Source organism: Cyprinus carpio, chromosome A2 (assembly GCF_018340385.1).
Source record: "Cyprinus carpio isolate SPL01 chromosome A2, ASM1834038v1, whole genome shotgun sequence".
In the NCBI taxonomy this organism is placed as follows: domain Eukaryota; kingdom Metazoa; phylum Chordata; class Actinopteri; order Cypriniformes; family Cyprinidae; genus Cyprinus; species Cyprinus carpio.
This window is the reverse complement of record NC_056573.1, coordinates 21,452,719-21,468,506: the sequence shown is the minus strand read 5'-3', so window position 1 is coordinate 21,468,506 and position 15,788 is coordinate 21,452,719. Positions and strand designations below refer to the sequence as shown.

Below are 15,788 nucleotides of genomic sequence, written 5' to 3'. Positions count from 1 at the left end.
ACGGGCTTCTTGCGCCCTCTGACGGAGGTAAACGGCACTGGCGCAACGCGTGCGCGTTTGTAAGTCAAACTTATTTTACATTAATTGAAAGGTTCATTTTTCATGTTTGACTTTTTGGATTTCTTCACAGATATAGTGAAACATGTGAATATCAACGGGTTATCAGATAAATGGTTAGGTTAGTTGGGTTAGTTTAGGGGTCAAGGGTCATCACATTTATGAAATGCCACAAATTACAAAACTGACTTATCAGACTCCAAATTAAAGCCTTGTTTCTGCATGGGGTAATATGTTCTCCAGATATTGTGACTTAGACTTGACCTTGAAAGATTTGACAATAAATAAAATAAATAATAGTAACATGGAAAAATTGAAATTAATAAATGTCAAAATAAATTTAAAAATATAAAAATAAAAATGAAAACATATTTAAAACTGAAAGTAACTAATTCATGTTTTAAAATGTAGTAAAATACACAATAAAATGAATAAATAATTTTAAATGCACATTTGAAATTGCATTTAAAAATAACAATTTGCAAGTTGCTTTTCTTTATAATTGCTTTTTTTTTCTTTTTCATTTTGTCTAATGTGTTACTTTATCCATCAGTTGAGTGGCATTGGACAGTTCACTTGTGGGGGCGACCAATCGACTTTCAACTCAATTTTAAAAACCCCTTTCTAAAATAATTTATTTATTTACATTTTTATGTTTGAAGCATTAAATTGACAGATTATTCATTAATTTTATTTTTAGTTCTTTAATTCTTAGTTCTTATGTCATTGTGTGAATGATTTGGCCATACTTATGGCCAATTATATGTATATAGCTAAATGTAGTGTCACATTTAGCTTTCTGCTTGTAGGGCAGAGGTGTACTAAAATAGAAACACTGGGCAGGTGGCACTGAGCAGTGAAACTGCACACATACACCGAGGGACTGATGCAGATTAGTTCTACACATCCAGTTAAGAGAAGCTCTAGTGGAACAGCTGTAGGATTACGTACCATGCTTTGATCTACAATGACCAGATGCTGGAGATCCATTACTGAAAAAAAAGTAGAGATCTTTTCTATCAACTTTCATGCCACAGTTAGTTAGATGTCATATACAGGGTCAGCTCTGTGAGTCGCTGTCTGAGTGTAAGAGCCATGAAGTTTTGTATTTGTTTTCAAAGCTGCAGGTAGTGTAATCTTTTTATCTTCTCATAAGTATGTTTGATGTATCAACCCAAAGAGTGGGCTGAATCCCAGTGGTGGAGTCTACAGTGACTCATCGTTTATAGATGAGCATCTGCTTTTCACTGACAAAGTCAGTGGTCTACTCCTGTGACTGTTTCTCACTTGTAAGGAGTTGCTAGTGTGGTTTCCAGTGTAACCAATCTGGCAAATAGTTTCCAACAAATGCAATCAACACTGACTTGCGAGATCTTTGCACAACATATGTGACATTGTGACCTCAAAGTGCCAGTCGCTAACAACAAACAACTAAATCTCTGTCTGAACTTTAACTTAAATAGTTGAATGATCACATAACATCTATCTATCTATCTGTCTATCTGTCTATCTGTCTGTCTGTCTGTCTGTCTGTCTGTCTGTCTATCTATCTATCTATCTATCTATCTATCTATCAGTCTGTCTGTCTGTCTGTCTATCTATCTATCTATCTATCTATCTATCTATCTATCTATCTATCTATCTATCTATCAGTCTGTCTGTCTGTCTGTCTATCTATCATCTATCTATCTATCAGTCTGTCTGTCTGTCTGTCTATCTATCATTTGTCTGTCTGTCTGTCTGTCTATCTACCTATCGTCTGTCTATCTATCTATCTATCTATCTATCTGTCTATCTATCTATCTATCTATCTATCTATCTATCTATCTATCTATCTGTCTATCTATCTATCTATCTATCTATCTATCTATCTATCTATCTATCTATCTATCTATCTATCTATCTATCATTTGTCTGTCTGTCTGTCTATCTATCTATCGTCTGTCTATCTATCTATCTATCTATCTATCTATCTATCTATCTATCTATCTATCTATCTATCTATCTATCTATCATTTGTCTGTCTGTCTGTCTGTCTATCTACCTATCGTCTATCTATCTATCTATCTATCTATCTATCTATCTATCTATCTATCTATCTATCTATCTATCTATCTATCTATCTATCTATCTATCTATCTATCTATCTATCTATCTATCTATCTATCTATCTATCATCTATCAGTCTCTCAAACTACACATTTTATTACAACTGTATGACAACTGAGAAAAGACATTCTTCTATCGCAAGATGGCGCTATTTCATCAAACTTCTGTAAAACTGAAACATTCTTTCTATTTGACTCAAAGCTATTTAAGCTTATTTTTTAATAAATGAAACATGATGCAGTTTTTATTTTGTTGGGTTTTTATTCTTAATTTATTTTAGAGTATACCATTTTTATAAATCTTTGTTATAAGTGTGGAACAGTCTTGAACAATTTTTATTATTAAATTCGATTAACTATTATAATGAAAATGAAGCCTCAAACGCATTAATGCATTTTGGAAATCAATTCGTTGATTAAATCGACTGTTTAGGGTATTTGGTGAGGGACGGTGGACCCTCGGCGCCTAGGCTCCCCCCACTCTGTGTTTGTGTGTGTGTTGTCGGGGCCTCCGGCTGCATAGTCCACATTTCCCAGGCGCATCATCAGAGCTGACGTGGGCTCTACGTGTGCAGTGAGTCGGGCTTCCTCTGCACCCGTAACGAGTGACGAGACTCTACGTAAAACTCGGGTAAGTTATTGCTGGCATGTCGATCTGCCGCCACCCGCCATAGAGGATCTAGAGATGAGCGCATAAGACGAACATGTAGCTTTTATTAAATTAGTTTCTCAGTGTAATATGTGCAACGAGGCGAATCTGTCTAGGACGCGGTTCCTGGTGTAACCTGCACTAAACTAGCCTACTGCTGACAAGAAATTAAACCCGTGAATAACGAAAATCGCGCAGATTTCATATTCTGAGTGTTTAAAATTAATAATCAGAGTTACTCTGAAATATAATCTAAGTAACAAAGCAAAAAGGTCGAGTTAAATACAGTGTATGCGTTATTAAAAATTCATTGAGGTTGTGGAGAATGACGCAGCTTGGTCCAGGACTATGCAAATAAATACAGTAGACAGCTTGCTTAAAGAACCCAAAAACCGTGCAAGTTGCTTTACTGTCCAGTATTTATTTATAATCCCATGTTGCAGTTATGTATGTCACATCCTCGTGCTACAGTTTGCGGTTATTTACATAAGCGCGAGCTGTTCAAAGTTTGCGCGCGTTTGTTCTGTCAGTCCAACGAGTAAACAAAAGTTAAGCGAACACTGACATAAAACACCCTTATTTCAACACTGGAAGGAATAATCTCAGCATGCTAAAGCAATGGAGTAAAATATGTTTCCTCATATTTCCGCAGAAGTTTGTACACTTGCCAAGAACCGTTCAAACAGAATGAGGAAGTGCTCGCGGCCGTTACAGCTCGCTGTTTTTGCGCGCGCGCAATTTTTGATCATAATAAACCAAACCAGTATTGTATCATTATATATTAAATGTTACATTATTTAGGTTTTTTATTTATTACTTTTTCATACTCTTTAATTGCAGTATTTTAACTTATGTTTGATGCATGTAAAAAAATAGTGAAGTATAGTATAGAAATTAATTTATTTTCCCTTAAAGTTATTTTGATAAGTTTCTCTTACCTACTCAGACCCAATTAGTAAATAGTATTAAAGCATTGCCATACATTTTTCATAAGGTTAGGGAAAGCCTTATAACATGAGGGTAAACTCGTCCATTTACACCGTCAGCAGATGAAAAACCCCCACTGCACAAAAGAAGAAACTGCTTCACAAGTTTCACAAATGCATGAACATTTCAACACAAACACTCACAAACTCAGATCAGTTTTATTGCATCAAATTTTGAACCACTAGAATGGCAAACATTGGGCTAAAATAATGGATTAGTATGTCAAATGCAGTAGGTTGTTTAAGATCTTGTGACATGCGACTCTACAGAGCGCTGACTGTGCATTTCCTGTCTGGTCTGTTGCTAGGCCGATCTCCATGGAAACTGCAACCGTAGCGCAACAGGAAGCCAATGCAACTGAGAAAGTAACAAGTGAGGTACAGTCAGACTCTGATTCACTCACAGAGGTGCAAGCCTCACACAGATCATGCCACATTGAAACACAAATGCTTGATAAAATGTTTCAAAATCTTATTTACAGATACTATTACACATTCCAGTCCTTAGGAAAAAGTGCTGTGGTGGTACCATGGTATAGTGATGCTTGGTTTCAATTACTGCCATGAGATGGTTTGATTATTGTATTCATATACCATAGGATTTATGTGAAACTTCAGGTTACTTAACATGGTAATGCATGGTAATTACCATAACATCATAATAATATGGTATTACCATCAAAAAACATAGTATTGCCATAGTTTTATTATGATATTGTGTCTAAAAAAACGTGGTAATACCATGGTACTTGATGTGTGGTTTCAGACTGAAATATTCACAGATTAAATATTAAATAAGTGTTCAAAATGGACCTGGACCTTTCCCGATACTGCCCTGGCTCTCTATCTCCTACTTCACTTCCTGTCTAAAACACTGTCCTGTTGAACCAAAATGTGACTTTATTGTTTTAAAGGGATGTTGTTAAACAATAAGTGTTCTTTTAGTGTTTTTTTTATATTATTTTAGTGTTTTTTTTTATAATGTGAATTAGTTTTTATTTTTGTTTAATAATAATTTATATTTAATAAATGATAATGTTCATTTTAGTTTGAATTTTAGTCATTTTTATGTGCTTTTGCTATTTTATTTTTCTAATTTTTAAAATATTTTTTATATTTTAATCTTTAATTTATTTTTATTGCAGTTTTAGTAATTTTTTAGTACTTCTACTTATATTTATTTTAAATTAGTTACCAACAGTGTTATTTTAGTATCATTAAAATATTATTATAGTTTTTATTAGTTTGTTGAATCATTTTTATTTATTCATTTTTTTTTTTGTTAAAACTCTAGTATTTATTTATTTTTTTATTTTATTTTTTTTTTATATATTTTAGTTATGTAGTTTATTTGTTTTATTAATATTTAAAATTACTTTAGTACCTCAAGGTAAACTTGTTGTCAAGTGAAAAGGTTTCCTTGGCAATGAGCTGAAATAAAATTATTTTTATATTTTATTTTTATTATTATATTTTATTATTTTATCAGTTTATTATCAGTTTGATTATTTTATCAGTTTACATTTATTTATTTATTTTTTCAAGAAATTACCATTTTATTATTATTTTTTTTTATCAGTTTTAATTTTAGTTTCAGTGTTCGTCAACTATCATAATTCTGGTTGATGTTTGTTTAAATTTAAGTTTTTCATATAATATTTATTAAGTTTTATGTTATTTCAGCTTTATTTCAATTCATTTTGAAAATGACATTTTGATAGTTTTAGTTTTAGTTAATGATAAAAACACTGGGCTAAATAGTGTCAGACATCTTTTACCATCCCTGTCTCTGTCTCTGTCTCTGTCTCTCTCTCAGGTCAGTGAGGGTGTGTCTGTGGCGTCATTACCTGATGGACAGACACTACAGGTGCAGGAAGTCATTCAGACCACACAGCCCTCTGTTATCCAGTCGCCTCAGATACAAACTGTGCAGGTACACACATAAAGGTTTTTTGTGTATAGATGTAAGGCATTTGTACAGGACTAGTCTAAATACAAATCTTGGTAAAAGTTACCATTTCTAAAGTCCACTATTATTAAACCAAAACGTGTGCTGATATGTGAGCCATTGAAGCACAATCCTGTTATTCATTTACCTATTCCCTCACCTGGAGAGACTCACCAATCACATTGCAGTAGTTAGAGCCATAGCCAATCGCAAGCCGCGTTTACTCATCCTGAGATCAATGGGATGAAGGAAAAGCAGATTGACATAGTAACAACAAGAGTGAGAGTATCTGTACAGAGCAGTAATGAGATTTGAGTTAATGTGAGAGTCAATGCATCGGATCTTGTTGGTCACGCACACACAAAGCCCACGTCAGACAAAATAAATCTGCTCAGGAGACAAAGACTCATGGACACTGGCACAGTTGTTATCTCAAGAGAAATCCATTTTCTTATGTATGAATTGCTTTTTAAAGGACCCAAAAATTAAAGTTATGTCAATATTTAGACACCCTCGTGTCGTTTCAAACTTGTATGACTTATTTCTGTCATCAGTATATCCCAAAATATATATTTTCAAAGAATGTCCTGTACAGTGAAGCCTTGGCAAAAAAGCAGTCTTTATAGCTATTATTCACTGATAAGTTTCCCCTTCACAAACGCTTTTAAAATCTTTTAAAGGCTCATTTGGAATGAAGACGTGCATATGTGTGTTTGGATGTTTTTAGGTAGCTGTTGATACTGGTGGATCAGGTTCAAACCCATCAGATCCTCAGAAGAGAAGGGAGATTCTGTCCAGACGACCGTCTTACAGGTGAGATCAGTTCTTGAGCAACATTTTTTGCAATATTTATGAACTTTTATAGTATTTTTTTATATTTTGAATTACCTTTTATTTTATATATCTTCAGGTTCTTCATTTAGTTGCCAAGACAACCTTTCTAATATTATATTATATAGTATTTTGTTTCATTTTAGCATTATTATATTTACTGAAAATGATTAGTTAACAATAGCATGACCTCATGACCTGACATCATTCTTATCATCCCTGCATTTAACAACAAAATACTCCAAATCCAATAATACTCAGAAATCCATACACCAATAGCACACAGAATTTCCTGAAATTTAGTGACATATTCCGATTTACATTGTCAGATGAAGTAAATGTATTTACATATGTATTTTCAGGAAGATTTTTAATGAGTTGTCATCAGATGTACGTGCTGTGCCAAAGATAGAGGAAGAGGAGAAAGTGGAGGAAGAAACCCTGGCCACCTCCAGTGTTGCTACGGTGATAGCACCATCTTCAATCTACCAGACCAGCTCCGGGCAATACTGTACGCCTGAGTTCATTTCTCATAAACTATTATGTCTTTGTGCAGCATGAAATGTGAATTACCTTAAAAATGATGGGTTTTGCTGTTTATCAGCCCATTCTTACGAAAGACCAATATATTAAATATTGCGCAAATGTTTTTCAAATGTACTAAACCCTTATCATTTGTTATAGCAGGTGTTTGGGCAGATTCAAGACTAACTCTTTTTTTGTCTGTGCAGTTGCAATCACTCAGGGTGGAGCGATACAGCTGGCCGGCCCTGGAGGAGAGGCCCTGCAGGGGGTTCAGGCTCTGACTCTTCCCAGCTCCACCGCACCGCAGTCTGGGGCCACTATCCTGCAGTACGGCTCCCAGCCTGGAGACCCCAGCCAGCAGCTACTGCTGACCTCTGGACAGGTGCTCGTTCAGGGTAAGACACTTGAACTTTTATGAACTTTTCTAGAAAAAAAAATGCTTTTTTGTTTGTTTGTTTCTGAAGTCAAGCAGGAAGAGGTTAATTATATTTTTCAACGTGTTTAATTGTTGTAATTTCAGCGATGTTAAACACAAAAACAACAAATGTGTGTATGAGCTGTGTTGGCTGATGAAGGACACTGAACTGAACGTTGCATTGTGGGAGACTTGTTAGACTTGTTTTATTATGTGCTGAAGCTGCAGACTTTGCAGTAAGTGAAAAGAAACTGGTTAAATTTGTTGTGATGTGACATGGGCAGACTATGGCTGAAAATCTCCTTGATTTGCAAACTGACTCACTATTGTTTGGAAATTCAAATTTGAATATGAGCTTTGAATAATATCATAGATAACTATAATAATAAATGTACCCTGATGCCCTGGTACAATCTTTGTGCTGAATATTGCAAAAATAATTTTCTTAATTAGTATTTTGGTCCTGTTTTTCAGTAAAATATCTAAACAAATAAAATTTGTTTTCAGTGAGTATTTCAAATATTTTTTATTATCTTAAATGCATCTTACACTATGGGCAAACAGTTTTTTCTTGTTATATATAAGCATAAATCTAACATACAAATGCTAAATTTAGTGAGGTAGTTTTTATACAAATTAGGGACGACCGATATGTGTTTTTCAGGGTGGATGCCGATAGTTATTACAGATCAAGTAGGCCGATAACCGATATTTTGATCCAATATATGTCTGATGTAAAAATGAAAATTTATGGCAAAATTAAGAATAACAAATGCTCTGACAAAAACTTTCTTTAAAGGGGTCATATGATGCTGCTAAAAAGAACATTATTCTGTGTATTTGGTGTAATGAAATGTGCTTATGCGGTTTAAGGTTAAACAAACATAATTTTCCACATACTGTACATTATTGTCTTCTGAAACATGTCGTTTTTTACAATGCTCATCGGTCTGAAAAGCGAGGTGTGCTCTGATTGGCCAGCTATCCAGTGCGTTTTCATTGGCTGAATGCCTCAAGTGTGTAACGGAAATGTTACGCCCCTTATCATACTGTGATGCGTGTCCCGTTCAGAACACCGGCACCACAAGAGAAAAAAAACAATAAAACCCTTTACAAACGAGGCATTTGCTGCATCAAGTGGGGACATAATTACGGATTATAATGACTTATACTGTCTTTTTACGCGTTGCGTTGCATCGTGCCATGTAAACATAAAACCATGTCTGCATTTGTGATCGGAGAAATGACAAACAACAAATGCTACTCTACACTGCTCAAAACTCACGTTCAACATTTGGGTTGGACTGTTCTGGAACAGTGTTGTAAATACAACTTAACCACTGATTTCTAGTTGTGTCCTCTTTTGGAAGGCCAAACAAAGTATTTTCACTTTCACAACGAAACACACAGCGTCTCCACAACATGGCGCAGGCGGCAACAGCAAGAATCTAAGTTATGCCGCCTTTCTTTGCATGAATATCTGGGCGGTGTTATGCAAATCTTCCCACATCATGTCGTAGACATGTGGGGGCGTGTTTAAACGAGGTGTTTTAGGAGGACGAGTCTTAACTTTTTTAAAGAATATCTCTTTGGGTTTGAGACTTTAGTCTTTGCAACTTTAGGGGATCCTATCTATTCAATAACAGCTTGTAACACTCCAAAGAGAAAGGAAAATTTGAAATCGCATCATATGACCCCTTTAAATGCTTTTAGATCATTTTATCTGCAAATCAGTTTTGAAAAGGACGATACAAATAACCATAAAAATGCTCAATATATTTGCGCCGATAAACGGCCAGGCCGATAATTGGTTAACCCCTAATACAAATATAAATATAGTACTTAAATACTTTGTAATATGTAATTTATAGAATATTTAATATTATAAAGTATAATATTTGTAATTGTTTTAATATTTAATAATTTATACTAGCATACATTTATATTTTTATATATATTTATGAATAAATAATATGCAATAATGTAATGTATAATATTTTACTGCAAACAAAACAGTATACTGATAAAGACAGTATGTTCCAGATGATTTCAGACCTGTTGAAACAGATATGAATTAAAGATATATTTGGAGTTATTTATGTATGTAAACAGTGTGATAGGAAGACTGGTGTGTGTGTGTGTGTGTGTGTATGCCATTTCAATTGTTATGCACGTGTTAGTGTTATGAGGTGAAATGGGCACAGTATCCTTTTGTTTGTGCTGAAATGCTTTTGCGTCATCATGACCTATAAATACATCAAACTCAACAACTTCTCCCTCCTTCTTCTCTTCTCTTCTCTTCTCTTCTCTTTTTCTACTATGTACTTAAATATTTAAATTCCATGCAGTTGCACAGTTTGTTAGAAGTCAGTTTTAATTTCCCTCAGGTCACAAATTTAAGCATGGATATTTAATTACAAAGCAAGTGTCCTCTTTCACACACACACACACACACACACACACACACACACACACACACACACACACACACACACACACACACACACACACATGTGGGGAGGGCATTCTCCAGAGACATTGTGTTTTTTTCCTGTGAGACTGTCGTGATGTCATAGTGATGTCAATGGTCTTAATAGTAATCTGATAGAGAGAGAGAGAGAGAGGGAGGGAGAGAGAGAGAGATAGAAAGAGGGAGGTAGGGTCAGAGGCAAAACACTTAGTTTGTGTCACAACTTAAACTAAGACAGTCAGAAAGAGTGAATGAGAGAGAAACTCACTCAACCAGCTGGAAGGAAGAGAGAGCTTTAAGAGGAAATAAAGAGGAAACATAGAAGAAAGGGCTCAAAAACAATTACAACTGGATTATTACAGCATAGAGATGGCAGTGACTGGGGAAGAGACGGAGTCAGGTGAGAGTGTGTGTGTGTATGTGTTTTATAAGGCAAAAGCCAGTGTGATGCTAATGTATTTGTGTTTTATGCATTTCTGAAGTTTTGTATTTTTTCATTTGGTAAATAAGCTAGTAGCAGCTAAAGATGAAAAAGGAGAATTTCTTTGTATTTCTTTGTATTAGTAAAAAAAAAAAATTATGAATATGGGACATTTGGTTGAGTTTTAGATACTTTTCGCTTTTTTTCTGTTATTAGTAATTTTTAATTGATCCTGCAATCTCTCAGTTAATATGAGTTCATATATGAATAATGCAAGCATAATAATAAGTATGATTTTTAATATGGTAGTTATTATAAAGATTATAAAATATGTAATATATTGATGAAAACAATTATGAAATGCTTTTCATTTTTTAGTTGGAGTATACAGTAGGTAGTCACTGCAGAAAATGTCAGCAGTTTCAAAAGTAATGTAGTTAACAAAATAACAGTAGGCTGTTATAATAAAAATACAGCAGATATTACTGTTAATAAGTGTCTGTTGAAGTTTTTGGTTCCTGCAATGCTGATACAATTTTTATCACGTGCAAAAGTTGATAAACATTCTGAGAAAATCAGTCTACAGGCAGTGGAAGAATGACATGTTTTTGTGCTTCTTTCGGTTGTTTCCTTTTATGTGGTTGAAACTTTCTTCTCAGTCATAAACACACTCATTGACATTTTGTGTTTTACGAAATCAGGCTGCAAAATCTGCCTGTATATTCACACACATGAATCATTGAGAGAGAGAGACAGACAAAAGCAGCGAGAGAATGAGAAGGGGGGGGAGGGGCTTTCTGTTTGACGTCAGTCTGTTTCCTGGAAGCTGGCCGAAACTGAGACGGAGGGAGAGGGAGAGGCGGAGAGAGAGAGGGAGTCGGGTGTGGGTTTGGGCAACGACGCACACGGTGACGTCAGCATTTTGTCACGTTGTCTGATAACAAACACGCACACACACACACATACTCATTAAGTCAAATCATATCCAGTTTGTTGAAGGACATTTACTGCTGAAAACCTTGTCTGATAGCAGCATTAAAACTGACTGTATTGTACGGTACCAGCAACTTTTTTGTAGTAGCCTACTTAACTGTGCTTTTTCAGTGTTGCTTTAGGTGTTTTTAATGTTGTGTCGATGGGTGGATGTGAAGGTTTTTATGTAACTGCTTGTTGATATTGTTTTGGATTTATTGCATAAACTAATTAATCCAATTAGACCTGCTTTTTAAGCCTGGTCACAATAGAAGTCACAGCTGATTGGTTAGATTCAGTGTTATGTGCCTTTTTATTGGTCAGATGAAATATACCTGGTCAATGGATGATTTTCAGTAAGTGTCTTCACTAGTTTAGCACTAAACAGAACTGTAATAAATAAATAAAATGAGATAAAATAATATATGCTGTTTACTCAAAATAACAAGTTATATGGACACTGCTCTCATATGTTTGGGGAAAAAGTATATATATATATATATATATATATATATATATATATATATATATATATATATATATATATATATAATTATTATAAAAAATAATAGTAAATCATACTTGTAATTATGTAATTAGTTATGCACTTGTAATTACATGTAATTATGCACCAGAACCAGAATTGCGAAATTTTTATATCTAACTTACTCTGTGGACTCTGTTTGCTTCCATTTGTTTGGAAATAATAGTAATAATAATACGTTTAATTAATAAAATTATCATTGTTTTAATTACCTTTTTGATGTCGTAGCACAAATATATATATCACCACTGATCTTAAGACAGATGTTAAGACAGATAAAATTTAAAAATATTGTTTGCAATGTTACACCTTTGACCATTTATTGGTAACATTTTACAAAATGGTTAATTTTTTACAGCAATTATTATTACAGTTTATGGAGTATTAATTTATAAATATACTACTGTCCATTTCAATTTCTAATGGATTAATGTTACTATGTAGGCGTGAATATTAACTATGATTAATTAAAATGTTACCCATTTATCTGTTAAATAATGCATTTTGGTGTATATTTGTGCATGTAGCTGCCACAGGAGACATGCCAGCATATCAGATCCGCTCCCCGTCGTCAGGGTTACAACCAGGCATTGTTATGGCATCATCACCAGGGGCAATGCATATCCCACAGCAGAACGCAGAGGAGGCCACACGCAAGAGAGAAGTCCGCCTCATGAAGAACAGGTACCTACACATCTGAGTCTCAGTGATTCATGTATGTATGTGCTTTAACTAATGCACTGATGTGCATGTTCATTTTTGACCTTTTATTTGCGTGTTGTAGGGAGGCGGCACGCGAGTGTCGCAAAAAGAAAAAAGAATACGTGAAGTGCTTGGAGAATCGTGTCGCTGTGCTGGAAAACCAGAACAAGACTCTCATAGAGGAGCTTAAAGCTCTCAAAGACATCTACTGCCACAAACAAGAATAACCCTCACAAACACTGCGCAAGGACTGTGTGATTTACACACTACCTGTCTCTTCTCTTCTTCTGTTGCATCGCCTGGATTTGAGCGTTTTTGTTCATTTGTTTGGCCAAATGTTTTTTATAAGAAGTTGCTAATGTTGCTTTGAGGATGCTCCTCTCTCTCTCTCACACACACACACACACACAAACACACACACACACACACACACACACACACACACACACACACACACACACAAAGTATTTCAGTTGTTTCTCTGTGTTAAAAGAAATGGAACTCTTCATTGATTATGTGGAAAAATGTTTTTTCCTTTTTTTAGGTTGAAATCAGAACAAGCAAAGTAAATGGAATAAGCAGCCATGTAACACACTGCACACATAAGCAGCATGTTTAGCATTTTTGGCACTAAGCTAATTTTTGATATGCACATAATTTAGCAGTAAATATGGGGAAAATACACTTTCTATTCAGTAAATCTGACTGAATCCAGGCAAATTAAACCATTTATAGCTACACATTACATTTTAGATGTAAATTGGGGCCTTTTCTTCATGTATATTATATTTCAATCAGGTTTGTACATTTTAATATGAATTTTATAGTTTGTGGCTAATAAAGAAAATACTTAAATGAAGTACCCCAGAAATCACTATATTTTTAGTATCGAGTCACAACTTCAATTAAAGCTGTTTATGTGTGCAGTGTGAAATGCAGAATTGTTAAAACACAACATTTTCCATTGATTTTTTTTATGTAGGTGAAATTATGTGCATTAGATTGAACTGTTTGTAACAACCTAACAGTGACCTAAAACTTCACCAAGAAACGGGACATAATGTTGACGATTACATAATGTTGATGTAAGGGATAGTTCACCTAAAAATGTACACTTTGTATGCTATTTGCATTTCTTTCTTCTGTGGTGCACAAAAGATTTTAAAAAGTGTCTCGTTGTTTTTTTGACCATACAGTGCAAGACAGTGGAGGGCAGTGTTGTTTTGGTCCTCACTGTCTTATATTGTGAAGACAAAACCAGTTTTTCAAAATATCTTTTGTATTCTACATGAGGGTGAGTAAATGATGAGAATGTTAATTTTTGGGTGAACTGTCCCTTTAAGACTACTCCTAACTCCCTTTATTATTATTACAGATTTATTCATTTAGTACTCTTTTATTCAATCTGTAAACTAAGCACACCTCTGTTAATTGCCTCAATTGGCTGTAAAATGAAGTTTTCAACATTAATATTTTGTTAAAATATGTTTTATATCAATATTCAGAGACAAACTATAAATAAGCCATTTGAGGGTTGATTGCTCTGTTTGTTTGAGAATCCCAATATAGCAACACTGCCTCAACCAATGGAGTTATTTTGAGGCGGAGCTATCTGTTAGTTGATGGGGGAGTGCTCTGGAAACCTGTTTGAAAAGGTTTTTTTTTTTTTGCAAATCCATTTTTGGAAGCTAGAGGCAGAGCAATTACTTTTGAGCTTTAATGTTTTGTTTATTTGTGCTCTAATTCATATAAGATGAGGAACAGTACATTACTTTTGCATGAACAAAGGAAAATGTTGTAACATGATAAACTGTGAACATGTTACTTAGGTGAATGTCACAAATGTTGCTTTTGATGTAATGCATATTATTTTAAATCTCCGCAATTTGTCTTTGTTTATAATAGTAGAAGAAAATTATGAAAGAAAGGAGGCTTTTGTGAGTAATTAGAGTGCAGATATGCTAAATTAGACAAGTGGCATTAACTGAACAGAATTCCTCATATTTCAGCTGTTTAGATGCCGGTGTGCATTTGTGACTTCTGTTTCTCAGACTGTGCTTGTCATCATGGCTTTATCTACACTTACAACCAATCGGCTTTATGTTTCAGTGATGATGTACTATTCTGTGTAGTCTGGGCAGAAAATGGATTTGGTTTAATATTTAAAGAGCTTATGGTTTCAATTAATTTCTATTAGATTGAAGTTAATATAACAGCCCTGCCCTTCTTTAACACTGTACAGAGTGCTGACATCTATTTTTAATAAAATATTTTTGTAAATGTATATACATGGTCAGGACTGCATTTTGAGAAGCACTATTAATTGTGTATGTGTGAACCTAAAAATTTAGGTGAGACAAAACCTCACCTTCGGGGACATGCTCATTTGTTAAAAAAAATAAAAAATAAAATAAGGAAAAAATATATTTAAAATGAGGTTATTTATTTATTTTAAATGCAGAAAAATTATTTTAGGTGTGGGTTAAGTTTCAGCTGTGGTATTTAGAGCTGTACATAAAACCAACAGAAGTCTATGAAATGTCCCTAAATTACTGTTTTTCAACCTAAAGAAAAAAAAAGTTTTAGTAACAAATCATGCCACTGACCTTTAAGAATTTGTTTTGTCTCAGAATTTTGTGTTGCACATTTTCTCAAGTATCAGCATTAAATGCTCTGAATGATCTCCAAACCTAGTCTGTTGGCTGTTTTAGATGGATTTTAGCCACTTTTCAAATGGCCAAGCTGGGAGATCAGCTTGCTAACCAGCTAAACCACATGAACACCAGCTGGGCCCGACTGGGAGACCAGTTTGAACCACATAAAACCAGCATAACCTACTTAAAGATGGTTTCAGCAGGGTATACTCATCTATAATGTAAGTTATATCTTTCAGCGCTACTTTGGTTTCTTCCTCTCTCTGTAAAATTCTTACTTTTTAACTTCTATGTAAATAACAAATGACTATATGTACAGATATCATGCATTTACAGCTGCTCTTAAGCTTTATCTGAGTGTTGAATACTGCGTATTATAATACACTGGGTGCGTTCGAGCTATTTTGATTTTTGCAATCAGAAAGAATATATTTTCTATATTTAAATGATCCTACACGAGTGTGCCTAGTTGTTTGAGCGCTAGAATGTGCTGTATCATGCGTTTG

The 15,788-nt window shown here is 34.3% G+C and overlaps 1 protein-coding gene across 5 annotated transcripts; it reads left to right on the top strand.

Moving 5' to 3' along the window:
• Window positions 1-37: 37 nt before the first annotated feature.
• On the top strand, window positions 38-14,912 carry LOC109048999 (cAMP-responsive element modulator-like). 5 transcript variants are annotated; one of them, XM_042778483.1, is made up of 8 exons: window positions 38-59; window positions 4,109-4,178; window positions 5,617-5,733; window positions 6,476-6,561; window positions 6,942-7,090; window positions 7,311-7,499; window positions 12,454-12,610; window positions 12,711-14,912. In XM_042778483.1, exons 2-8 carry the CDS (start codon window positions 4,119-4,121, stop codon window positions 12,853-12,855), a joined length of 903 nt encoding a protein of 300 aa, XP_042634417.1. In that variant the 5' UTR covers window positions 38-59; window positions 4,109-4,118; the 3' UTR covers window positions 12,856-14,912. The 5 variants fall into 5 exon arrangements, with proteins under 5 accessions (XP_042634417.1, XP_018922210.1, XP_018922211.1 ...); XM_019066665.2 differs by lacking the exon at window positions 38-59 and adding an exon at window positions 2,653-2,796; XM_019066666.2 differs by lacking the exons at window positions 38-59; window positions 4,109-4,178; window positions 5,617-5,733; ... (1 more) ...; window positions 6,942-7,090; window positions 7,311-7,499 and adding an exon at window positions 10,119-10,389.
• The last annotated feature ends 876 nt before the right edge of the window (window positions 14,913-15,788 follow it).

Excerpts from the sequence above, each read along its gene's own strand:
- LOC109048999 (XM_042778483.1), top strand. The coding sequence starts at position 4,119 with ATGGAAACTGCAACCGTAGCGCAACAGGAAGCCAATGCAACTGAGAAA. Across the intron at positions 7,091-7,310 it reads GACCAGCTCCGGGCAATACT|TTGCAATCACTCAGGGTGGA; the intron begins GTACGCCTGAGT and ends TTGTCTGTGCAG. Across the intron at positions 7,500-12,453 it reads TGGACAGGTGCTCGTTCAGG|CTGCCACAGGAGACATGCCA; the intron begins GTAAGACACTTG and ends TTGTGCATGTAG.